Source organism: Microtus oregoni, unplaced genomic scaffold (genome assembly GCF_018167655.1).
Source record: "Microtus oregoni isolate MIOR12 unplaced genomic scaffold, Mior012 000015F_ref0000493, whole genome shotgun sequence".
Lineage (NCBI taxonomy): Eukaryota > Metazoa > Chordata > Mammalia > Rodentia > Cricetidae > Microtus > Microtus oregoni.
Window position 1 is genome coordinate 11,960,643 of NW_024543074.1, and position 27,252 is coordinate 11,987,894.

General features: G+C 39.0%; 1 protein-coding gene across 2 annotated transcripts in view; it reads left to right on the forward strand.

Annotated features, from left to right (window-relative positions):
- The window catches only part of Vmp1 (vacuole membrane protein 1), a 97,367-nt gene that overhangs the window by 21,766 nt on the left and 48,349 nt on the right, over positions 1–27,252 (forward strand). For both annotated transcript variants that reach the window (XM_041664480.1, XM_041664481.1), the window contains exons 6-7: positions 13,173–13,340; positions 24,386–24,517. In XM_041664480.1, coding sequence (XP_041520414.1) covers positions 13,173–13,340; positions 24,386–24,517 — 300 coding nt within the window. The remainder of the gene's footprint in view (positions 1–13,172; positions 13,341–24,385; positions 24,518–27,252) is intronic.

Sequence of the window (27,252 nt, forward strand, 5' to 3'; positions counted from 1 at the left end):
TTCAACATGGTGGCTCACAACCATCTGTACTGAGATCTAGCACCCTCCTCTGGCTTGCGAGCATACATTAAGGCAGAATGTTGTATACATAATAAATAAATAAATCTTTAAAAAAAAAACAAAAAAAAAAGAATCTCCATTTGTTGTTTGGTTGGTTTTTGTTTTTTTGTTTGGTTGTTTCTTTTTGTTTTTGGAGATAGGGTCTAACTGTGTAGCCCTGACTGTCCTGGAACTCAGGCATAGACCAGGCTGACCTTGAACCCATAGAAATTATCCTGCCTCCACCTTAAAGACAGTCACCACCATGCTGGGCCTATTTATTTTATTTTATCTATATCTATGGAATTTAATTGTGTTTGGGAAGGTTCTGATTACATATCTTTCTTTGATGAGCCTTTACTTAGCCCTCACCTAGAAGTGATGACATTGGCGTTCTGTGTCCTATCTTTTGTGCTAGTGAAGTAGACTCCTCTCTCTTACACTCATAAAACCCTTAGTCTAGAGGCCAAGCAACTGTGGTAAGAAAGTAGCCTTCTGTGCAGACTTTGTAGTAAAATAAGTGATTAAGAATCCAGTTTTAAAGACTAAAGATTAAATTCATTCTTTGTCATAATCCCATCTACTAAAGGTCATGGCTTGAAAGTAATATGAAAATGCATTGTACTTCATATCCACTGTTTTCCACAGTGAAAGTCGCCTTTTGGGGGTTATACTTTGTTAATTATGATCAAATTTATACTAAATGGTCACTTAAAAGACTAAAAAGTCGGTCTGGAGAGATGACTCAGTGGTTAAGAGCACTAACTGCTCTTCCAGAGGACCCGGGTTCAATTCCCAGCACCCACATGGCAGCTCACAACTGTCTGAAGATCAGTTCCAGGGGATCTGACACTTCACACCAATGCATATAAAATAAAGTTAAATAAATCATAAAAATATTAAAAAAAGACTAAAAAGTCATATTTTTCAGTTAATGAATGATTTCCTTATTTTAATTGGTTTTTTTCGAGAAAGGGTTTCTCTGTGGGTTTTTTTTTTTTTGAGCCTGTCCTGGAACTAGCTCTTGTAGACCAGGCTGGTCTCGAACTCACTGAGATCCACCTGCCTCTGCCTCCCAATCCTTATTTTAATTTTAATTGAAAGATTTTTACTTGAAATTGGGGTGTATTGGAACCCTCATCATTCTTTAAGCACTGTTGCTGTTTATGTAAGTGGTCACAAAACAGAGGGTCATTAAGGGAAAGCAAATGCATATCCTCAGTGTGGCTCTGTGCTTAGTAGGAGCACTAGGTTAGGTCGCGCGTTCTCTTTATCACCAGTGATTTCCTAAACACTGTACTTTGTGTCTAGGAGGATAAGCTGTTGCTTTGTTTTGTTTTGTTTTTCTTTTCCTGGTGAGAAAAGCCCACAGTCGTCACGTGCTCCGAAGACTGTGGTCCATAAGTGTTTTGAAATCATTCTTCTAGGGGCCTGGGGAAATGGCGCAGCAGTTAGGATCACTTGTGCGCTTGTAGAGGGCCTGGGTTCCATAATTCCAGTTCCAGGGAGTAGAATGCCCTCTGCTGGCTTGCTTCCACAGGCGTCAGTCTCTCATACACACAAAAAACACCTATCCATGTAAAATAAAATAAATCTTAAGATCTTTTTAAAAAGAGAAGAAAACTATTCTTCTAGAATTTTTTTGTCTGAGTGCATCGATATTGTCGCCATTAGGTGGCGTCCCTAACACAGTCATGTATTGTATGTTTGCCAATAACAACCTTACCCAAAACCCAAGCCATCAAGTGAATCTCTTTGCTTGGAGACATGATTTGTTATTTTTCTATATTCATGTCTATACATTTTGCTTACATAAGACTAGTGGGTGGGGCTGTGTGTAAGGCTAATTCCAGGGAATCCAGTGTCTCTTCTGGCCTGACTACTGGGCAAGCACATGTTATAGACATGCATGCAAGCAAGACACGAATACATACAGAATAAATCTAAACAGCTTTTTAAAGGGTCAGTGAATGCATGAGAGTTAAAAATGTTAATTTTTCCTATTAGTTTTCCACAGTCCTCAACATAGTAATTATCAGCTAGCCTTTTTCCTATTGACTTGTATATTTATACGTATGAATTAGTTCCCACAAATATATGTATATATATATATCTATATCTATCTATATCTATATATATATATATATATCCTGGGCTGCTCTTGAACTCACAACTCACCTTCCTATCACAGCTTCCCAAATACTGGGATTATAGGTGTATACCACATCATCTGGATTTCCACCCATTAATAGTAAAGAGTATACAGAAGTTCTGATTATGAGAAACACAGGCAAGTAGCTGCGTCGGAATGTCTACTCCAATAGTGATGGTACTTGTCTCATATGATGACACAACATGTTTCTTTTCCAGCATGATATCTAGTACATGAAAAATTATTGCAGCTATGTTAATTAATATCACTATGCTGCAGCGTTTTGTCTTTTGATTTTTAAAGAGAGAGTATAAGAGAAGGAGAAATACTGGAGACCGCTAGGGTTTGCATGTCACACAGTGCGTGTGGAAAGGTCAGAAGACAACTTTTCAGCAGTCACTTCTCTCATTTCACCTTATTTTGAGGCAGGGTTTTTTTTGTTTGTTTTGTTTTGTTTTTTGTTTTTATTATTACTCTTGTTCTATTTTGGTTTGGTTTGCTTTTGGTTTTTTGAGACAGAATTTCTCTGTTTAGCTCTGACTGTCCTGGAACTCACTTTGTAGAACAGGCTGGCCTCGAACTCACAGAGATCCATCTATCTACCTCTGCTTCCCAAGTACTGGGACTAAAGGCGTGAGCCACCACAGCTGGCTATGATGCCGGGTTTTGTTGTTTCTGTGGCTTTGCTGCAAATTCTTCTTTCTCCACCTTCACCTTCCATTCACCAGGGTGCTCACCGCTGTCTTTGGCTTTTTACACGGATTCATTGAACTAAACTCAAGTTTTCAGGCTTGTGCAGCAGGTGCTTTTGCCAACACTAAGCAATCTCTGGCTTCTCAATTTATCTTTTAAAGCAGGCAATCATTTTCAATTTTTATGCTTTAGCAGTTCTTTTCCCTTAGTACTAGGGATCAAACCAATAGCCTTGAAATGATCTACTACTACAAATGACCTACTACTAACTACATCCATAGTCCACCCTGACCTATTCTTTTTTTTAAATACATATTTTATTTTATGTGCATTGGTGTTTTGCCTTCATGTTTGTGTAAGGGCATCAGATCCCTGGAACTGGAGTTACAGACAATTGTGAGCTGCCATGTGGGTACCAGGAATTGAACCTGGATCCTCTGGAAGAGCAGCCAGTATTCTTAACCACTGAGCTCCCAGCCCTTAGCTTTTTTGTTTGTTTGGTTTTGGTTTTTTTTATTATTTATTTATTTATTATACAATATTCTTTCTGCATATATGCCTGAAGGCCAGAAGAGGGCACCAGACCTTATTACAGATGGTTGTGAGCCACCATGTGGTTGCTGGGAATTGAACTCAGGACCTTTGGAAGAGCAGGCAATGCTCTTAACCTCTGAGCCACCTCTCCAGCCCGCCCTTAGCTATTTTTAACAGCCTTGGCTGCTTAATGAATCTTTGTCTCTAAAAATAAAAATAAATTCATGCTGAGTAATGGTGCATGCCTTTAATCATGGCACTCTGGAGGCAGAGGTGAACAAGTCACTGAGTTCAAGGCCAGCCAAGACTGTACAGAGAAACCCTGTCCTGGCAAGGGGGAGAAAAATAGAAAATTCAGAGAGAAGTGCCCAACCAAGAACAGACTCCTGTGAACTTTCAAATTCTAAGAGCTCACGTGTGGGAAGTAGTTTAAGTTCCAGTAATCTGACTTATTTCCTTAGAATTTCTTTTGTCCAGTCCAGCCACTCTTTTAAGCTAATGTATCTCAAACACACTCCTTCATATATAGGTAAATTATATTAATTAAATTATCAGACAAGAAGGTGATTATATAGTCTATTGTGTGCTGTTAAGGATTTATAAAGTCTTATATTTAAATAAGAAAACTGAGTATGGTAGCACATGCCTATAATCTCAGCACATTGGAGGCCCCTCAGCTACGTGAGAAGTTCTAGCGTCCACTAACCTACATGAGCCCCTATCTCAGCAACAGCAAAAAGAAATAATTCCACTGGCTAAAATTTAATCTCATCTTGTGTGATGTATGGACAGTTTTTGACACTAGGTGGCACAGTTTCCTGCAGTTTACGCAGCCCAGTTCTGCACACTGGATCCTTAACTGAAGGGACGCTAGCTTTACAGACAGTGCTCTTTAACACAGTTCACTCCTGGCCTTTTTTAATATTTGGGGATCAAAGTAGGAAAAATTCTATGTGCCTGAAGCATTAGCATTCTCCCTTCTAAACGCAGTGTGGAAGGATGGAGTATATTATAAAATTGACCCAACTTTTATTAAAAATCATAATCATTAGATGCTATCCTTTGAAAAGGTCTACTTAAGAGACATAGTCTTAATATCATCATTTCAACAAAAACCTGTAACTCTGGTAGAAATTAAATTTAAAAAGATGTGAAAGATTTGCTACTAGACACCTGTTTATGTTTAAGTTTGGGCGGTTTTATTTTAAAATGGGGCAGAAATTGTACCTTTTAGTACAATTTCTAAAGTACTAAAAGTCTGGCCTGTTGTTTTCTCTTGTATAGACATCGCTGTGGATGGCTCTGTATTTCCTTCAGTACCTTGGCTCCTTTAAAGCTGTGTTTCCTTAGGTACATATGTGTCTGGAGCCTTTTGACTCTTAATGCCTTTTGGGTGGGTGGGGTGTTCAAAACAGGGTTTCTCTGTAGCTTCAGAGCCTGTCCTGGAACTAGCTCTTGTAGATCAGGCTGGCCTCGAACTCACAAAGATCCGCCTGTCTCAGCCTCCCGAGTGCAGGAATTAAAGGCATGTGTCACCACGGTCCTGTGACTCTTGATTCCTTATTGCTAAAAATCAGTATCTGGGAAAAATCACTGATATGGAGTAAAACCAAGTGGGGACGTAGTTTAATTTAGTGAATGCTCTTTTGTTAATACCCTGACAGGTAATTCTCTCAAAACTAAACCGTTAGCTCTCTTCTTCACTTTCATTTTTGCTTCCGGTGATTACTGTAGAGCTTGGTCACCTGCTTGTTCTTCAATACAGATAAGGAAGAAATTCTCCCACATTGGATTCTGGGGTCACTTAATATTGACTTCTATAGGTATGGTGACTGGTCATGAACACTCTGAGTCAGAACTCTTCCTGGAAGATCAGCAGCCCCTTTTTAGGGGGAAAAAAAAAGCTATTTTCCTTTGTTTGATGAACGAGGGCATTATAGCTCTTCTCCCTGTCTTTCTCCAAGGAATGACTCATGTATTCTCATAGCATCACCACATCAAAGGCAAAAACCAAGGTCTCTAGGACATAGGGGTTTGTGCAGACTGGATAGCTTCCCACTCTTAAGCGATTATTTATAACTGTGTACTTAAAAGAGTAGGTTATTAAACAGCTTGCACTGACTTTTTTTAATAGCCCTACATAAACATGTAGTTCATTTATTCTGAATACTTAAGCCAACTTATGATCAAAACTTGCTGAGAAGAGGGATGAAGCTCAGCAACAGAGTATGTTGCTAGCATGTCGCAGCATGTCGCTAGTATGCTAGAGGGCCTGAGCTCAAACCCCAGCACCTCAACAAGAGAAACAAAACAGTTCAGTTTTTGTTGTTGCTTTCTTTTGTTTTTTGCCTGTTTGTTTGTTTATTTGTTTTGAGAAAGGGTCTCAGTATTTACCTCTGACTGTGTTACATGAAGTCTGCCTTTATATGTACTAATCCATTACAATCAAATGCCTTCCAAAAGGTGTATGAGCTAATACTGTAGTGTGCACTTCTTTTGTTTTAGCTAGCAGCTATGTACTTATACTTTTAAAATATAATTATATATTATTGTCCTAGGTAGCACAACCATTGTTACATTTTTTAAACATTTTGTTATATTAGGAAGATAAGACAGAATTCTAATTATACCTTGTTAAATTACTAACATATATAAAGACCTGGCATTCACATTAACTAATGCCTAGGTCGTTGTGTTTAGAGATACCATACTGATTTTATAGAGACCTGGGGTCTGGCTTAAAACTTGACCAAAAGAATCAGAATGGGTCTGGGGACTGGAGAGATGACTCAGTGGTTAAAAGCACTAACTGTTGTTCTTCCAGAGGCTCAGCACCCACATGGCAGCTAGCTCTCAATCCCCTGTAATCCCAGTCCCACAAGAGCTGAAACCCTCTTCTGACCTCTCTGGGCACAAGCATGCATGCAGACAAAATACCCAAACAAATAAAATTTAAAAAGAAAAAAAGAGCAGGTCAGTTTTTGGTGTCTACTTGAAATCGATTCTGCGTGGGCGGTGGTGGCACACACCTTTAATCCCAGCACTAGGGAGGCAGAGGCAGATGGATCCCTGTGAGTTTGAGGCCAGCCTGGTCTACAATTGCTAGTTCCAGGATAGGTTTATAGAGAAACCCTATCTCAAACAAAAAACAAACAAACAAAAAAGAAATTAGTTCTGTGTTCTACCCGGGAATCACTTGCTGTAGAGAATCGTAACTTTAAGTTGTTTTCTGACTGAGTAGATGGTGGTGAGAAAAGCAATGAATAGTTTTCATCATTGGGGGAGTAGAGTTCCTGTGAAGAAAGGGCTTCTAAAGGCCCCTAAAAGTTGAACTTCAAAAAAGAAAGAAAAGACTGCATGTCATCCAGACAACCATTTATCATCTTCTTGCACTTACTTATCTCCCAGATGCCCCTGATGAAGCAGAGTCCGGGCCAGCGCCGTCCTTTTGTTCTTTGGTGAACCAGTGAGGCAGACACATGTTTTCCCAGTGAATCAGCACAGGACTCAATTTTATTACCTTTGCCCTGAGTTTTCCAGACAGACTAATTGGAAATTTTGCCTTTGGGATCTCACTTAACTTCTGTATGTAGATGATAGATTCAGCTATAATTGACTTCACAGATGTTATGGAGCGACGCCACTCTTTAGGAATGTTTTATCAGTTTTAAGACAGCCGCCTTGAGTGTAAGACTGTCAGCTTGTCTTCTTAGGAGTACTTTCACACACACGCACACACACAATCGTACAAAGAGGCTTGACTAAATTAGCTCCTAGTTAACTAGTATAACCATTTTAAATTTCATTTTTTAAAAGATAGCCAGCCCTAAAAGTAAACACAAAGGTATCTCCAGCTCTCCGTGGTTTCCAGGGTTACATATTCTGTTTAATGAAACTTGGTAAGAATATGGCCTTCCACACCAAAGGAGGGGTGTGATTGTAGTAAGTTATGACCTGCTCTGCTGTCCATACAAAGAACTCAGAAGTTTCAAAACCCAGAAAATGGAAGTTTGTTTGTTTGAAATAAAGTAGAAATACACATACTATTTCATAATTTTATAATTAGAGCATTTTAACTTATTGAAGTATGTATATTCATGCCTCCTTGTGAAAAACTTAATTTGTGTTGTGACATCAAAAGGTCTTTTTCTGGACTTATATAGATATTTCATAGATAGCAAGGCATAACTTAAATTTTCTTTTGACCACCAGATTACAGTAGTTCTGTTTGACATGATCTTAGAAATAATCACTTGTAAAGAAGTGTTTTTGAGCCATCTCAGTGTCTCAGCTGGTAAAGGTGTACTGTACCACCAAGCCTGACAACCTGAGTTTCATCCTCAGGACCACATGGTGGGCGCAAAGCACCACGCACAGGTTTCCTCTGGCCCCGCTCCATTATACATGGAATTTTTAAAAATTTAAACTATTATTATTATTATTAGGTTTTTATTCTTTAAGATGTGGTGGAACCCATCCTAATCTCACTAGTGAATATGGGCTACACAATGAAAACTTGTCTCTAAATAACAAAAATAAAGGCTTAAATTTCTTTTTTGAATTTAATTTAGAATAGTACCTAACTATTACTAAAGCCAGAGTATAAAGATCCCACAGAATTGTTTAAGTTGTAAGTTTTTTCTTTGTACTTTACTCTGGAAAGAATATAAATTGTAGGAATATAACTTTTTAAAATTTGTGTAAAAAGAATTGAGTCTGTGGCACATGCCTATAATCTTAGAAGTTGAGAGGCCGAGGCGGGAGAATCTGTCATTTGAGGTCAGCCCGAGCCATAGCTGCAAAAACAACTTCAAATACCTAAGATAGGGTTTCCTCAGTGAAACAGTTCTTGAAGTCCTTGAACTCAAAGAGATCTGCCTGCCTCTGCCTACCAAGCACAGGGATTAAAGGCATGCGCCATCACTGCCTGACGGAAATACCTTTTTTCACAAAGAAATATTTCCTGTTAGAAATTCTACCTTCCTATCTAAGTTTGGTGTATTCTCACCCCAAGGGACTTGCTTGAGCAAGTGCTATGTGTATTATCCTGACCAAAGCAGAATTATTCCATTAATCAAACTTCGGGAAATATTGTGTAATAAATATAATTTATGAGACTAGATATGGAATTTCAAAATGAAGCAAATCCAGATGTCCAGTGTCACAAATAGCTAAACTTTCTTGTTGGATTAGAAAGATTATGCTGAATTTGGTAAAAACAAAATAAAACCTTAAAATCTTTTTGCCACTTTTCCCTAAAAGTATTTCCTGTACTGACCTTGCTATATCATCTTTGTTGTTCAAATCTCCTGTGTCTATCTGAATTTTTATTCTACTTACCCTATCGATTAATGAAAGGTGGGTATCTTAGTTAGGGTTTCTCTTGCTATGATAAAACACCATGGGGAGAGCTGGGTGGTGGTGGCGCACACCTTTAATCCCAGCACTCAGGAGGCATAGACTGGTGGATCTCTGTGAGTATGAGGCCAGCCTGGTCTACAAGAGCTAGTTCCAGGACAGCACAAAGAATACAGAGAAACCCTGTCTCAGAAAAAATAAGAACCCTGGGAAGGGAAGGGTTTAGGGGTTTAGTTCAGTTTTCGATTCTAGTTTTTTGTGCTATAATTTCTAGTCTGGCTCACTTATTTCTTTCATATAGCTAAAGTATGACTTTCATGCAATACGTTGATGAGGATTGCACTTTTTTACATTTTTTTTCATTTATTTTACATACAGACCACAGTTTCCCCTCCCTCAAGGTCTGCTGCACTTTTTAAAAATTATGCTTAAAAGATGGTTTGGGAGCCGGGCGGTGGTGGCGCACGTCTTTAATCCCAGCACTCGGGAGGCAGAGGCAGGCGGATCTTTGTGAGTTCGAGGTCAGCCTGGTCTACAAGAGCTAGTTCCAGGACAGGAACCAAAAGCTACGGAGAAACCCTGTCTCGGAAATCCAAAAAAAAAAAGAAAGAAAGATGGTTTGGGGTCCAGGGATTCTAGAAGGATAAGTAATAGAGCACCTGCATCACATGAGTGAGACCCCAAGTTCAGTCCCAGCTCTATAAAGAGAGCATGAGTGACTTGAATATATGTAATTTTCTGAAGAATTGTATTCAAAACACATTTGTTCTTGCTTGTTTGTTGTAAACTTCATTCCTGTTAGTTATGTTTGCAACGATTAAGTATAAAGTTGAAGAGTAAGGCTTCCTCTCAGTAAAAGCCGTCTAACCTAAAATGTCGAGGTGTAGGCTACAAAAGACCTGTGAAAATGAACAAAGGAGAGGATGGAGTTGTTAGCCAAGCTGTAGCTTTCATTTTGTCCGGAAACCACCACATCTGCCTCTAAGCTGAGTAATAATGACTTAATAGAATGGCTATGGGAAGTATGAACCACTGTTGAATGAATGAACAAAGAGGGTCTCACTGTGTGACCCCAGCTGGTCCGAAACTCCTTAGGTAGACTGTGCCTGGCTAGGTTGTTACAGAGCTTGCTAGGTAACTGGGAATAAACAAACCTCTTGTCCTTTGTCCTACACCTTCTGAGTGCTGGATTGCAGTCCTGTGAGTCACCACACCTGCTCCATGGTAGAGATGGAGCCCAGGGCCTTGTGCCTTCTAGGCAGGCCTTTAGCAACTTTGTATACCCTCAGCCTGGAACAGTCACCTTTATGGAAAAGTCTGAAATTGTTGAGAATTTACTTTTTTTTTTTCTTTTTTGAGACAGGGTTTCTCTGTAGTTTTCTGAGCCTGTCCTGGAACTAGCTCTTATAGACCAGGTTGACCTCAAACTCAAAAAGATCCGTCTGCCTCTGCCTCCCAAGTGTTGGGAAGCTGAACCACTTCCAAACCATTGGTGCCTTATTTTCTGATTTACACTCGCCCACCACCCCCTTAAAAAAAAAAAAAAAAAAGTCCAGCTGTATTTGTAGCCAAAGGAAAAAGAACAGTCACCTCTTGCATTTTCTTCCTTTTTAATTACTGCCATCATGTGTTTCTCATGATTTCTCATGTTATAAGTGTTGTTTTTGACTGGGCAATGGTCGCACATGCCTTTAATCCCAGCACTCAGGAGGCTGAGGCAGGCAGATCTCTGTGAGCTCAAGGCCAGCCTGGTCTACAGAGTCAGTTCCAGTACAGCCAGGACTACACAGAGAAACCCTGTCTCAAAAAAACAAAAACAAAAAAATCTGTTTCTGAAACTAGATCTCACTATGTATCCTGGGCTGCCCTAGAATTCAGGGTGCAAGCGCTATGCCTGATTGTAATTACTGTTTTTATAGTGGATTTGCTAGATGTCATTGTGTTGTTACTCTGGAGTTAAGACTATCTAAACTTTTAATTCAGAATTTTGTTATGTTTGTTTTCTTTTTGATAGGATTAGAAAATAATCCTTTTTCTTCCGACTGTAGAATCTATTTTCTACATATAATGTTTTGTTTTTTTTTTTTTAAGAAAAAAACAAAAACTTTGTTTTCATGGTTAAGCATGATTTTTAAAAACCTAGTTGAGGGTACCTAAGAGGACTTTTGGGATGTTGATATAATCTAAATATTGTATTCATATCTGAAATTGCCAAAGAATAAACAAATTTTTAAAAGAAAAGGGCAAAATAAAAATATTCTTTTTTAGCCATGGGTGGTGGCACAGGCCTTTAATCCCAGCACTTGGGAGGCAGAGGCAGGTAAGTGTATCTGTGATTTTGAGGTTAGCCAGGGCTACATAGTGAGATACACTGTCTTCAGAAAAACCAAACAAAAAAAACTTTTGTTTTTAAAACCATCAACATTTTAAATTTTGAATATTGTTATATAAGAATTTCCAAGAATTATAATCCAAGAAAAAAATAAGAAGCAAAGACTAAAAAGTAAAAAGGTCAAGTAGATTTTTAAACATCTTTCTTAAAAACCAATGTATAAAAAAACAAACAAGTAAGTAAACATGGAAGGAGTGGTTGGAAAGGTATTTGAGAGTGTTTGCTATGCTTCCAGAGTTTGGTTCCACGCACACAATCCCATGCCTCTGGCCTCTCTGGGCACCTGCATTCATGTGCTGATACTCACACATAAGTACGAATAATTAAAGTAATAGAAATAAATCTTGGGGACTGGAGAATGACTTAGCGGATAGCAGCACTTGCTACTTTTGCAGAGGACCCAGATGTGTTTGACAGCACCCACATGGTACCTCATGACCATCCTTAACCTCAGTTCCAGGGCATCCATCTCCCTCTTCTGGCCTTCTCATACACCAAACACATACCGGTGCATGCAGGCAATATACTCGTGTATATATATAAAAAAAAATGAGTAATTCTTAAATAAGTAAATAATTTGTTATCTTTGTAATAAGTAGGACTTCTGTGATAATTTATTTTTTCTTAAGAACTTGAGTTTGTTTACAAGCGCATGTATCCGTGTGCACTTGGAAATCGCAGACAACTAGTAGGTGTCACTTTCCTTCTAGCGTGTAGATTCTGCCAGCGGAACGCAAGACAGCAGAATTTACCCTCTGAACCATTTTGTCAGCCCCTGAAATGCTTCATTTTCGTCAGTACATCTTATATAGCTGACTTTTTAAACCACAAATTCATTTATTCTCTGACCTCAAAGGGCTTTAATACATAATGATTACCTTTTTTAGGTCTGAATCACTTATGAAAAGTCAGTGGGAAAATCTTTGCTAGAAACTGTCACATTCAGAAATAGTCACACAATATGGTCAGTAACAAAATGTCATGTGTATATAATCCTGTTCAATAAAAGTATTTTTCTTTTAACAGATAATGGCTACTATATATTATATACTAACAGACAGCCACCAGTCTATGCTTAGGGCATGTGGGAATTTACAGTTTTACCAATTCTTGTATTTATTTTATTTATTATTAGTGTGTATGTGAGAGAGGGAGGAAGGAAGAGAGAGACAAAGACCAAGTCAGAGGACTTAGTTGGGTCTGCACAACAAGGACATTCATGAGCTATCTCATCAGCCCCCTATTTTTACCAATCCTGCAGTTGATTGTCTAAATTATTTTATTTGTAATTGTGTGTATGTGCATGTGTGTGCTCATGTGCACGTGCACATAGGCATGCAAGTACCTACCGAAGACTGGAGAGGGCATCAGATCCACCGGAGCTGGAGTTAGAGGCGTTTGTGAGCACAGGAGCCGAAGTCAGGTCGTCTGCAGGAGTGGTCAGTGTCCACTCTCAGCTTCTGAGCCGTCTCTCCAACCCTCTGCAGTTGATTTTCATGCAGATGACTCATCATGTGCAGTTAGGATTCACCTATATCTAAATATAAATATAGTATAATTTATGTTTAATAATTTATGTTCAAAATAAAAGCAGAATGTCACAAAAGTTGCTGTAGGAAAATTCTTTTAATAAAAGTACAACTTATTGATAAGTGGTTACATGTTTCATCTTTTTTAGGAACTGACTGGAAAGGGTAGGTATTCTCAAATTGTGTGTAAAAGAAAAGTTTTATTACAAGGATTACCTTCTGACAAGTAATTCTCGATAAATAATATATAAATCAAGTGAAAAATTAGATAGGTTGCCTAGAGCTGGGTTGGGAGAGATTCTTTTACCCAATTACTAACTGCATCTTAGAATGTGTGTTTATGCAGAATCTTGTTCTCTGAAAGCACTGTTTTCCTTGTATTTCATAGTGATTAATGTGATGTTGAAATAGCATGCATCAAAATTCCTTTTTAATTAGTATTTCTCATCAAAGGTTTCTTATATTTGTTTTCTAGGGCCCACATATCGCTTCAGTTACATTAGCTGCTTATGAATGCAATTCAGTTAATTTCCCTGAGCCACCCTATCCTGACCAGATTATCTGTCCAGATGAAGAAGGCACTGAAGGAACTGTTTCTTTATGGAGTATCATCTCAAAAGTTAGAATTGAGGCCTGCATGTGGGTAAGATCTGCGTTTTCATATTTGACTAAAACTAATCTCGCCATCTTGATGCTATGTCAAACCTTTTAAGAATATGACTCACATGTGCCTAATCAGTGAAGAATTTGTTAGGCCACTTACTGCATACTTCCAAGGCAAAAGACTCCTTAAGTAGTTACAAGGCTGCACATGGTGTCCCGTGCCTGTAATCTTGGTACTTTGGAAGCTTAAGCAGAAAGATTGTAAGTTCCCAGTCAAACTAGATTGCAGAAACAAAAAAAAAAAAAATAGTCATGTATTTCACAAATAGATTAAATAAACACGGTGTTTGTTCTTAGAGAATTTATTTCATTTTCAACATTGTTAGTGAAAATATCCACCATTCTCTGTATAAACTAAGCTTCCTTGCTGTATTGATTTCAGACTACATAGTTCTGTAATAATCCTATTTTTCAGTTTTCCTAATCATTCTCTTGATGTTTTACTTAAATTTCCTTTAAGTAAATTATGCATGCATAATTTAAACTCTTTAGTTCATTATGTTTATATTCCCTTAACTTTTCTTTTCCTCAAAGGTTCTTAGGAAATAAAAGCATGTAGGAAAGATCAGATACAGATGTTACCTCAGGAGTCAGTGGGTTGTTCACTGGGCAAAGGTGTCTGCTGCCCAGCCTAATGTCTTGAGTTTAGTCCCTGGAACCTCTGTGGTAGAAGGAGAGAGCCACTGCCATACATTGTCCTCTACCTCTGACCTCCACGCCCATACCATGGCATCCGTTTGCACGGACACACAAGCGTGTACGCATGAGCATATGGGTGTGCATACATAAGCGCACACACATATAAATAAGCAAATAAAGTTTTTAAAAATTCTTAATTTTACTTTTAATCTCAGAACTTGGGTGGCACAGGCAAGTGGGTCTCTGAGTTTGAGGCCAGCCTGGTCTACAAGGCTGGTTCCAGGACAGCTAGGGCTCTCACAGAGAAACCCTGTCTCAAGCAAACAAACAAACAAACAAACAAAAGAAATAAATTAAATTTCTAATTCATTAAAGCAGGAGTTGGCACCATAACTTAGAAGCAAGTTTTTTGGTTCTGGGGTATATGTATATGTTTATGTGTATAAGTATTTTTCCTGCATGTATGATGTATAACCATTTGTGTACCTGGTACCAGTGGAGTTTAAACGAGAGCATTAGAACCCCAGAACTGAAGTGAGTCACCATGTAGGTTCTGGGAATTAAACCCAGATCCTCTAGGAAAGAAGTACATGCTCTTAACCACTAAACCTTTTGTCCAGCTGTAAAAGAGATAGTTTTAAAGGCACATGTTGGTGCCTTTTCCCACTGGTGGTTCTACAGATCGAACACTGAGCCTGGCACTTGCTAAAAGCAAGTGTTCTTCCACAAAACTGCATCCTCAGCCCAGCAATCATGTTGTGCTTTGAAGGAACTCTAAAGGAAATGCTATTTGTTAAGTCTGTTGATTGTGAAAGGCAGGAAGAGCTGTCGTGTTTCCTGTTGCTCTTTTATAAACACGAGATACAGATTCATTATTCTAGTTGTATGTTTTATAGATTTGAGGAGATTATTATGAAAATTATTATTAGAATAACAGAAGGCATTTGGAACGTGCTAGAAAAGAGTTTACCAGCTGGGCAGTCAGTGGTGGTGCATACCTTTAATCCCAGCACTCAGGAGGCAGAGGAATCTCTGTGAGTTCAAGGCCAGACTGGTCTACAAGAGCTAGTTCAAGAACAGACGGAGAAACTGTCTTGAAAAGAGAGAGAGAGAGGAGGCTACCTATACATTTCTTCCTTGCTTGCTCTTTTTCTTTTCTTTTTCTTTTCTTTTCCTCAAAACAGGGTTTCTCGGGGGCTGGAGAGATGGCTCAGAGGTTAAGAGCACTGGCTGCTCTTCCAGAGGTCCTGAGTTCAATTCCCAGCAACCACATGGTGGCTCACAACCACCTGTACTGAGATCTGGCGCCCTCCTCTGGCATGTGGGCATACATCGAGGCAGAATGTTGTATACATAATAAATAAATAAATCTTTAAAAAAAAAAAAACAGGGTTTCTCTGTGTAACAGCCCTCCCTGGCTGAGGCTGGCCTCCAATTCACAGAGATCCGCCTGCCTCTGCCTCACAAGTTCTGGGATTAAAGGTATGCGCCACCACCGCCCAGCCCCTATTTAATTTTGTTCTTTTAAAAGTTATTTGTGTGGCTAGATCAACTGATGCCAAACAGAAAGCTTCCGTCAAGGTTGGCAATTCTATATTAGGAATTGGAGAGGTGGCTCAGCAATTAAGAGCCCTTGCTTCTCACAATCATCCTTCAGTTCCAGAGGATTCAGTGCCCTCTTGACTTCTGTGGGCACCAGCATACATTTGGTGCACAGTCATACATGTAGGCAAACCACTTATACACATAACTTAAATAAATAAATCTTAAAAATATAATAAAAAGAGAGAGGGTACCTGAGGGGAAAAATACATATAAAAATGCTACAATGAAACCCATTACTTTGTGTGCTAACTTAATTTTTTTATTAATTATTATTTTTTTTATTAATTAATGCTTAATGAGGACAAGGTTTCTTCATTTTATTTTTAGGGGTGTATGTGTGTGGTCACTGTAGAGTGTGGAGAGAGCCAGAAGTGTATGTAGAGCTGGATTTATATACAGTTGTAAGCCACCCCCTATGGGTGTTGGGAACTGGACTCTGGTACCAGGCACTTTTAATAATGAGCCATCTCTCCACCCCCAAGTACTGAATCTCTATTTGATGAAAAGTATTAAAAGCAGAGATAATTACTTAGCCTTAGTAAATATAATGAATGTCAATGAATTTTACGTTATTAGTGACACACACTAACAGCAATAGTTCCTAGGTATGGAAACCTAATTTAGAATATACAGTGGGAGGATTTACCTAATTTTATGGTTGGTTTGTGTTCACTTTATTTTTTGGTTTTTCAACACAGGGTTTCTCTGTGTAACTTTGGAGCCTTTCCTCGATCTCACAGAGATTCACCTACCTCTGCCTCCTGAGTGCTAGCTTCTTCCTTTTTTTTTTTTTTTTGAAGAATGTCTTGCTTGCCTTAATGATGTCCTGCTTAAAATCAAAGGCTGAGATTGGATCAATGAATGTAGATCAAAAAGAGACAAACAAGACAACCAGTTACCATTGGAAAAATCCTTGGGGGGTCAAAAGTGGTTCAGCCATTCTCAGTCACTGTGGAAGAAACACCCCAGGAAATTTAGAAAAATCCAGTGCCTGTTGTAAAATTCCATACTGCTCTAGATGATAGAATAACCATGGAGGATGAATCAAAATTCCAACATAAAATGTGCCAGACAGTGGTGGCACACGCCTTTAATTCCAGCACTCAGGAGGCAGAGGCAGGTGAATCTCTGTGAGTTCAAGGCCAGCCTGGTCTAAAAGAGCTAGTTCTAGGACAGGCTCCAAAGCTACACAGAGAAACCCTGTCTCGAAAAACCAAAAAGAAAAGAAAAAAATATATAAAACATATATTTGACAACCTTCTATAAAAGATCAGAGACCAAAGCTGGGAGTACTAATAAATAACATTATATTGGAAGGATTATTAGACACAGTTGCAGATGTGACTATTATTATTCCAGAATCTTGGCATCCGAATTGGCCTCTTCAGGAGGAAGATGTTCAATTCCTAGGAATTAGAACCCTATCTCAGATAAAACAAAGCAAGAGATGGGTTGGATTCATAGGGCCAAAAAGACAGAGAGGAAGGCTGAGGTCATATGCGGCTAATATTTTTAATCTAATTTTCAAATTGAAATATCATTATAGACTTCATTATCATGAATATGTTGTACCAGTAAAGCCATTATCATTTATGTCATTTACAGTTATTACCTCACTTCCACCTTGGTCATATGAAGTGGGAGCATGCTGCTCACTTCATGGCATATGAGAATCAAACCAAAAGAGACTAGAGTGATCTAAATCCTTCCAGCAGTAATCACTTCTTCAAGGTTCCACCTCCTCCTAATAGTCTCTATCTAGGGCCAAACCCTTGCCTTATAGGCCTATTTTTTTTTTAATATTTATTTATGTATTATGTATACAATATTCTGTGTATATGCCTGCAGGCCAGAAGAGGGCACCAGACCTCATTACAGATGGTTGTGAGCCACCATGTAGTTGCTGGGAATTGAACTCAGGACCTTTGGAAGAGCAGGCAATGCTCTTAACCAATGAGCCATCTCTCCAGCCCCCACTTATAGGCCTTTAGATGTCAAAAATATAGCAGCATTTGAAGTAGGGAGTGGTGGGGTGCTAAACACAGTATCAACCTCATACATGCTAGGTAAGTACTCTTCCACTGAGCTACAACCCTGCCCCATCAGTATTCTTCCTTTAATGTATTTATTGGTGTATAGACATAGTAGGGTTTCATCATGACATTTTCATACATTTATCTAATATATTTCAATTACATCTTTCCCCTCCACATTACCTCTCCTATAGACAAAAGTTTTTGTCCCACCTGGTCCCACTGCCATTCAGTCCCAAAGAAATCCAGAAGCTTATATTAATTATAAACGGTTTGACCTATTAGCTCAGGCTTATTATTAACTAGCTCTTACAATTTAAATTAACCCATAATTTTTGTCTATGTTTGGCCACATGGCTTGGTACCTTTTCACAGAGAGACATTCTCCTCTTGCTTCCTCTGCGTCTGGCTGGTGACTGACTCTTCCCACAATTCTCTTTTTCTGGTCACCCTGCTTATACTTCCTGTCTGGCTGCTGGCCTGTGTTTTATTAAACTAATATGAGTGACAAATCTTTACCATGTACAAGAACATTATCCCTTTCCCATCAATCTCCCCCCCGCCCCACCAGCTAGGTCCCCTTTCACATCCCCATTTGGGAGGGAGGGAGTTTTATTAGTGTTACATACAGGAGCATGGGTGAGAGAGGTCATTTGTAGTAGCATGGTCACTGCTATCAGCATCTTTTTGAACTTCTATAATTTGTGTGTTTATACCAGTTCAAGCCTTCTTAAATTTCATTCATGAATTCCACAGATAGTTACTGAACATTTAAAGCCTGAAGGGTTTGTTTGTTTGTTTTTTTGTGTTCAAGACAGGGTTTTCAAAAACAGCTTTGGAGCCTGTCCTGGAACTAGCTCTTGTAGACCAGGCTGGCCTTAAACTCACAGAGATCTGTCTGTTTCTGCCTCTGAATGCTGGGATTAAAGGTGTGTGCCACCACCACCCCATTGGGGCTGGAGGTTTTTATGTAAGCAGAAACTGTGATAGGTTCTATGAAGAATTTTATGGTGTAGTGGTGGAATCTGCCCTCATCTGAGTTCACTTGAGATCTGTGGATAATGCAATGAGAGGAGGTGGGAGTGAAGTTGCTATGTTACCAGAGCAGCGGTAACATGCATACCATCTCTTAAAAAGGTTCACATTTTGGGATATATACATGACAAAGTTTCCTATTTTAACCATATAATTCAGTGGCATAAAAGCAAATTTACAAATTTTAATCTAACTACCTCCAATATTCATTTCTAAAACATTTTCTGTCTCCTGAAAGAAATTCTGAACCAATTAAAATAATTTCTTCGTTTTGTTTTTATTGAGCTATGTATTTTTCTCTGTTCCCCTCCCTTTCTTATTGCTTCTTCTTTCCTGACCTTGGGAACCTCTGCTCTATTTTGTGTTTCTGTGGATTTGCCTGCTATGCATATCTTAAATGGGGAATCATAGGTTTGTGCCTCCTTTGTCCTTAGTTTGTAATATTTTCAAGTTTAGCCCATTCTATAGAATTGTCAGAACTTCATTCTTAAGGCCGTTTCAAACTAATATCCATCTTTGTATATATATTAATTTTTAAAAATTAGTTTTAAAAAACTGGGCATGGTGGGGCATGCCCTAAACCCTAGCACTGAAGAGGCCAGTGATTGTATGTGAGTTCCAGGTCAGCCAGAGCTACACAATTTAAAAATAAATAAATCTTTCAAAAAGGAATTAGAAAACTATCATCATCACTAGCATCATAATTGTTATTAGTGAGACAAGGTCTCCTGTGTGCCACACTAGCCTTGGACCCATGATATAGCCCAGGATGACTTTGATGTCCGTTCCTCCTGTGTCTGTCTGTCTCTCAAGTGCTTAGATTATAGGCATTTACCAGTTTATCCTATGTTGGGGGTCAAACCCGGGGCTTTACAAAGTAAGCTACAGCCTCAACCTTATACAATTACTTTTAAGAAGCCTGAGTCCTCGGTGCCTAGTTTGAGGTAACTAATTTTGTGTCTAACGTAATATGTTTTGAGAACCTGCCTGGGTGAGTATATTCTTTCTGTTTATTTGTACAGTAGTTGACTAGTGACATGATTACCATTCTTTTTCTATTATGAAAATATGAAGTATTAGAATATAGAATCGGTGTGATCAACTAAGAGCAGACACAACTCCTGATTTAACTCTTTATGCTACTTCCTCACAGCTTTCAGGAAATTGGTCACATGTTTGAATCAGAAGATTGCTTCAGAATGGTTGACATTTGACTCCACATTAGAACTATTAGAACTTAGAGAAGTTCGCATCTGAGCTAAAATGTTGTAATGAACTTTTCTTCTACTTTCTATTATGGGAAAGTTCAGCTTTGTACATTGGCAGTTGTATAGCCAATGAGGTTTATCTGAGGTGTCAGTGTTGCTAATTTAAGTTTCCAAAAAGTACAGAAAGTACAGAAATGAACTTAATGTACTTTTATCAAACTTCAACTAATATTTTATGTCCACCTAGCTTGGCCCACTGTTACCTTCAAGCTAATCCCATACATTTTATGTGTGGATATATTACCCTTAGGGCTTAAAGGAATAGATCACAGGAGTTTAATATACCTATTAAAAGGGATTAGTAGTAGTTTTTTGGTTTGGTTTGATTTTTGAGACAGGGTTTTCTTGTTGTAGCCCTGGCTATCCAGGAACTAGCTCTATAAACCATCCTCGCCTCAAACTCACAGAGATCCGCCTGCCTCCCAAGTGCTGGGGTTAAATTCATATGCCACCATGCCTGGCTGGTTAAATTTTCTTAACTGCTACTTTTATTTTCAAACTTGTTCATTGAATAAAAGTGTTTGTCAAATAGTTTCCCAAGTGCCAAATTTACTGGCTGTTCCTCTGTTCCCTGTGTTTCCTGTGAGTTGATACATTCAGATCCTTCAAGTTTATGAGAGTGTTTGTTTGTTTATTTGCTTGGTTTGGCTTTTCAAGACAAAATCTTTTTTGCCCTGGCTGTCCTGGGATTTGCTCTGTAGCCCAAACTGGTCTAGAACTCCAGAAAGCTACTTGCCTCTGCCTCCCAAACAGTGGGATTAAAAAAAAAATTACCTCCTGACTGAGTTGTTTTTTTTGTTGTTGTTGTTGTTTTGTTTTGTTTTGTTGTTGTTGTTTTGAAACAGGATCTCATTATGTAGTTCTGGCTGTCTGGAACTCACTATGTAGACCAGGCTAGCCTGGAACTTAGACCAGCCGGTGCCTGGTGTGCTCCACAATGGCCAGGCATATTTTGTTTTTAACGGGAAATAGCTTTGGTATTTCTGTCACAATGTGCGATAGTAACTCCTTTGTGTCATTAGCACTGGTAGCAACCAATTATTTATGTCTGTTATTTAATATGGTTAATAAAAAGTAGTATTGTTCCAAGTATATGATTTTCCTTTTGTTATTGGCTAAAATACCTTTTTCTCCTCTGATCATTGTCTTACTCTGCTGCCCAGGTTGTGTTCAGATTCCTGTACCCTTCCTTCTCCAGCCTCTTCCTAGACAGGCCTACAGGCAGGTGCCTCCGTTCCAGGGTGGAAACTTTCATAGAAAAGATTTCTCTTAACCAGTTTGGTTATCCTAAAATTAGTTCATATATGAAAATAAGGATAAATATTTAATCCTTTGCATTTTAAAAATTAATGGCTTCTCTGTTGTCCTACAGAATTGATCAACATTAACTTCTTGTTTTATTCCCTCCATACTCTTGACCTTCTTTCTCCTTCCCCTTTCTCTTCCTCTCTTCTTCAACTCAGATTTACTTTGAGGCACTTAAGCATGTTCTTTTTCAAAGTTTTTTTTTTCAAATCGATTTTTTATTGAGCTCTACATTTTTCTCTGCTCCCCTCCCTGCCTCTCTCCTTCACCCTTCAATCCTCCCTCAAGGTCCCCATGCTCCCAATTTACTCAGGAGATCTTGTCTTTTTATACTTCCCATATAGATTAGATCTATGTGAGTCTCTCTTACTGTCCTCATTGTTGTCTAAGTTCTCTAGGATTGTGGTTTGTTGGCTGGTTTTCTTTGCTTTATGTTTAAAAACCACCTATGAGTGAGTACATGTGATAATTGTCTTTCTGGGTCTGGGTTACCTCACTCAAAATAGTGTTTTCTAGCTCCATTTTCCTGCAAAATTCAAGCTGTCGTTATTTTTTTCTGCTGTGTATGTAGTACTCCATTGTGTAAATGTACCACATTTTCCTTATCCATTCTTCAGTCGAGGGGCATTTAGGTTATTTCCAGGTTCTGGCTATGACAAACAAAGCTGCTCCGAACATAGTTGAGCACATGTCCTTTTGGCACGATTGAGCATCCTTTGGATATATACCCAAAAGTGGTATTGCTGGGTGTTGAGGAAGGTTGTTTCCTAATTTTCTGAGGAATCGCCGCACTGATGTCCAAAGGGATTGTACCAGCTTGCATTCCCACCAGCAATGCAGAAGTGTTCTCTTTTCCCCACAACCTCTCCAGCATAAGTTGTCATCAGTGTTTTTGATCTTGGTCATTCTTACAGGTGTAAGATGGAATCTCAGAGTTGTTTTGATTTGCATTTCTCTGATGACTAAGGATGTTGAACATTTCCTTAATTGTCTTTCAGCCATTTTAGATTCCTCTGTTGAGAGTTCTCTGTTTAGGTCTGTACTCCATTTTTTATTGGATTATGTGATCTTTTGTTGTCCAATTTCTTGAGTTCTTTGTACATTTTGGAGACCAGACTTCTGTCTGATGTGGGGTTAATGAAGATCTTTTCCCATTCTGTAGGCTGTCGTTTTGTCTTGTTGACCATGTCCTTTGCTTTACAGAAGCTTTTCAGTTTCAGGAGGTCCCATTTATTAGTTGTTTCTCTCAACTTAATATAATGCTGGGGTTATATAACACACTGTGCTAATGTGTTCAAATGTCCTTCCCACTTTCTCTTCTAAAAGGCTCAGTGTGGCTGGCTTTATGTTGAGGTCTTTGATTTATTTGGACTTGAGTTTTGTGCATGGTGATAGATATGGGTCTATTTTCATTTGTCTACGTGTTGAAATCCAGTTATGCCAGCACCACTTGTTAAATATGCTTTCTTTCTTCCATCTGATTTTTTTTTTTTTTTGCTTCTTTGTCAAAAATCAGGTGTTCGAAGATGTGTGGATTGATATCCAGGTCTTCTATTCGGTTCCATTGGTCCTCCTGTCTGTTCTTATACCAATACCAGGCTGTTTTTAGTACTGTAGCTCTGTAGTAGAGTTTGTAGTCACGGATTGTGATGCCTCCAAAAGTTGTTTTATTGTACAGGATTGTTTTGGCTATCCTGGGTTTTTTGCTTTACCGAATGAAGTTGAGTACCGTTCTTTCGAGGTCTGTGAAGAATCTTGCTGGGATTTTGGTAGGCATTGCATTGAATCTGTAGATTGCTTTTGGTAAAACTTTTCCAAAGTTCTTATTTCACGTGTAGATAATGGATTTATACTTGGAGACTGCTGTTTTTACGCACTAATGACACAAAATGTTTAAATTTGATAATTTCCTTCAATGATTCTTTTTAGACAAGACCTTAAACTCACAGACATCTGCCTGCCTCTGCCTGATCAGAGTTACTGGGAATAAAGGGGTACATCACCACACCTGACTTTTTAAATTTATTTTTAATCATAGTTTAATCATATGTATATATGTGGATGTGTGTACATGTGAGTGCAGTTGCCTGCAGAGGTCAAATGGGTCCCTAGGAGGTGGAGATTCAGGCAGTTGTGAAGTCCCTGATGCCGGTGCTGGGTACCAAATTTGGGGCCTCTACAAGAGCTGTATGCACGTTTAACTACAGAGCCATCTCTCCATCCCTTCAAGATCCTTCCAGTGCATTTAAAGCAGAGCAAGCTAAAAGAGTTAAGTTTGTTTTGGGAGCTATCAAGCCCTTTTATTCACTGTGACTCAGAGCAGAGGACCAGGTCTGTCTGGCGCAGGGTGAAGGTTTCTCCAGAGACTGTCTCTGTCCTATTATGGCCTGTCTGGTATTTAAGCCACTTAAAGCTAAACTTTGTTTTCATCTTTATGTACTGAACCGATTAAGGAAAAACAACAGTGAAAACCTCGTCAGAAACATCAGTCTACAAAGTGACTGAAATGTGAATCACAGTGAGAAAGTGAAACATTTTTAAATCCTGTTATAACAATGACCCATCCTGATGCTGAGTTTTCAGGGACTTCTTGGCTGCAGTTTGTTTCAAGGTTTTATTTTTAAAAAAGAAAGAAAGAAAGAAAGAAAGAAAGAAAGAAAAGATTACCTGAGATATGCTAGAGAATTTTAATCTAACAGCTATACTGGTGTTTTGTTTCATGTTTGGAGGGTTTGGTTTTGTTTTTGAGATAGATTTTACTTTGTAGCCCAAACTAGCTTCAACTTCTGATCTTCTTGCCTGTGCCTTCCAAGTGATAGCAACTTTCTTCTTATCACATCATTTGGATTAAAAAGTGAAGGAAGTTCTAAGAAAAACACCAGAACCTAAGGAGAGACGCTATTTTGAGTCTGTCATGTGCCTAGGAGAGTCTCTGAATCTATTTATTTATTATCTTACCTTGCTTACAAGTCAGAATTATGGCTATGACTCCGACTCTCAAACTTTGACTTATGTATCAGATGTAGACATCCTATCTCAAAATGCTTTTGGAAATATAGAAACAATAATTTGTTTTATTGTATCACTGTGCTAAAACCAAACCTCACAGAGAGTGTTTTTATTTTTGTCTTTCCACGCAGGGTATTGGTACAGCCATTGGAGAGCTGCCTCCATATTTCATGGCCAGGGCAGCTCGTCTTTCAGGAACTGAACCAGATGATGAAGAGTACCAGGAATTTGAAGAGATGCTGGAACATGCAGAGGGTGCACAGGTAAGAACAACTGGAGGGTGGAATTCTAGTCCCCAACTCAGCTATTACTGCTAAGGGTGTGCGAGTAAGAACAATGGGAGAACAGACTGCAGTCCCTGAGTCAGCTGTTACTAAGGTCTAAGTAGTTGCTGTAAGAAAGAAAACTGCCAAAGTGAAAACAAAGCAAAATATGACCTGGGACAGAATATGCAGAAATATCGAAAGCACAAATGATGACCAGAGACTGGGAGTATGGGTTCCTGATACAGTCTTTGCACAGCATGTAAGGGACCCTAGGTCATGTCCCTATTTCTTGGAGGAGAGAAGCCTAAACGCTGCCTTTGTTGGTTGTTTTTTCCTAAGAGACTGGTAGTTAGAAAATCAAAAGCCACTTTTCTCCCTCTGGGAACAGATAAATGTCACTTATTTGCTTCAAAAGTGTGTGTGTGTGTGTGTGTGTGTGTGTGTGTGTGTGTGTGTTACATGTGCACGCCACACCCAGGTTCTTTTGTAAGTTACTATTGGGTTTTGTTTATTTCTTGAGATAAAGATAGTTTTGCAGCCTGAGATGACTTGCATGCGTAAGGATTACAGGTGTACAGTAAATACTACAGCTCTGGCTAGCTCTGCCGTGGCCATTTCCTCCTTGAAAACAGCCTTGGGATTTCATCCTGCCGTGAAAACGCACAGTGCTTACAGCTATGAAGGTATTTGCTGAGGGAATGTAAACATTATGTAATGTTAGAAAGCATCAGGTGAGTAAGCGGCTTGTGTCATTGGACTTTAGCGATTCAGATCAGTCCTACTTTACCTTTGAATGTTCTAGAGCATCCTCAGTATAGACAGGGTGAGCCAGGTCAATAAAAACCCAAATTCCAGGCTTAGGCAAGCTTCTCTCCTTCCCCCATAGAACCTATGTGCCAACCTTTTTGCTCAGTCTAAGGAGCAGTGGTTTAGTAGTAGGAAAATGCCTCAGAACATTGGCAAATGTTGAACCTTTAAAAGATGGCCTTAGAAAACACCACAGATAAAAAAGAAATTAAGGCAGTGACCGTTGTGCAAAGTGAATTCTTTTTGTTTCCTCCCTCTACAGTTGTATCTAACAAACCTCATATGACTGAGATTTAGAACTTTGCTGATTTCAAATTAAAGGAAACAGAAACATAAGAAAATAATCTTATCTCCAAAAGAAAACATTAAACAGGAGGAACTTGGGAGAGAAAAAAAATCATATCTTGTACTTGATCCTGGAAGGCATTTTCAGGCTCTGGTGCTGGTATTGCGAGGGGCGATGCTGTTGTAAGTCTTTAGTTTTTTTACGTTTGTGTATGTAGTTCAGGGGTCATTGTGCCTATGTGGAGATGAAAGGGCAGCTTGATTATGTTCCACTGTGTGGGTCCAGGAGCTCAGACTCAGATTGTCAGGCTTGGTAGCAAGCTCCTTACCTGCTGAGCCGTCCCACTGACCCAAGAGAGGGGTCTCTTGTCCTGGAGCTCAGCAGGTAGGGTGGGTTGGCTGACCAGTGAGTCCCAGGATCCACCAATCTCCAACTGGCATTAGGAAGATGTACCACCACACTGAGATTCCACGGGAGTGCTGGGCATCCCCGGGCTTGTGGCCAGTGCTTTACCAGCCTTACCAGTTGCACTATCGCCCTCTCTGGGTTTTGTTTTTTTTTTTTTTTTTTTTTGTTTTTTTTTTTGGTTTTTCGAGACAGGGTTTCTCTGTAGCTTTGGAGCCTGTCCTGGAACTCCCTTTGTAGACCAGGCTGGCCTCGAACTCACAGAGATCCTCCTGCCTCTGCCTCCCAAGTGCTGGGATTAAAGGCGTGCGCCACCACCGCCCAGCTTCTCTGGGTTATTTTTAAGTAGGAACTGCTTTATTGTCAGTTATCTGATTACCCAAATAACACAATCACCTTATTAATAGTTAATGATTCCGAAAAAGAACATCTGTCCATCCTGCTCACAGATGTGTAATGAGGGCCTTGTTTCTCTGGAATACCTCTCAAAGGTCTTGTCCTACCGCTCCCTACATTGACTGGAACAGCGGACTTACGGCTCATTTCATTCTTAGCAGATTTTTATGTGGAGATAATTCATTCCATACACTTGTTGCCATTGAAAAAGCTCAATTTCAAAACTTCGGACCTGGAATGTGATGAAGAAAGACAGCAGTCATACTTTATCTTGTGTCTATAATTGGAGTTCTTTTTTTTTTAAAGATTTTTTTATTTACTTATTTATTATGTATACAATATTCTTCCTGCGTGTATGCCTGAAGGCCAGAAGAGGGCACCAGACCTCATTACAGATGGTTGTGAGCCACCATGTAGTTGCTGGGAATTGAACTCAGGACCTTTGGAAGAGCAGGCAATGCTCTTAACCGCTGAGCCATCTCTCCAGCCCCTATAATTGGAGTTCTTAAAGACCCGGCCCAGTTTGGCTTTCCCTACTCACTGTGAGAGTGCTCATCCTTCATACTTCTCATGTGGCCCAGATATTTCTGTTACTTTTGATTGGATCTTTTCTAATCCGACTTCATCTGTTTTGAGTCTTAAAAATTAGATGAGATGGCACACAATGATTATAAGGTTTGGGCTGTTTTTAATCTTTTTGGACTTTATGCCAGTAATTTCAAACATGATTTGTAGGATAACTATGCATTTCTTACTAACTTCATATTTGCTTATCTTAAAAGTGAAGAAAGCAAACTATCTGTATCTTATGTCCTTTAAATCAGAAATTGGACACCTA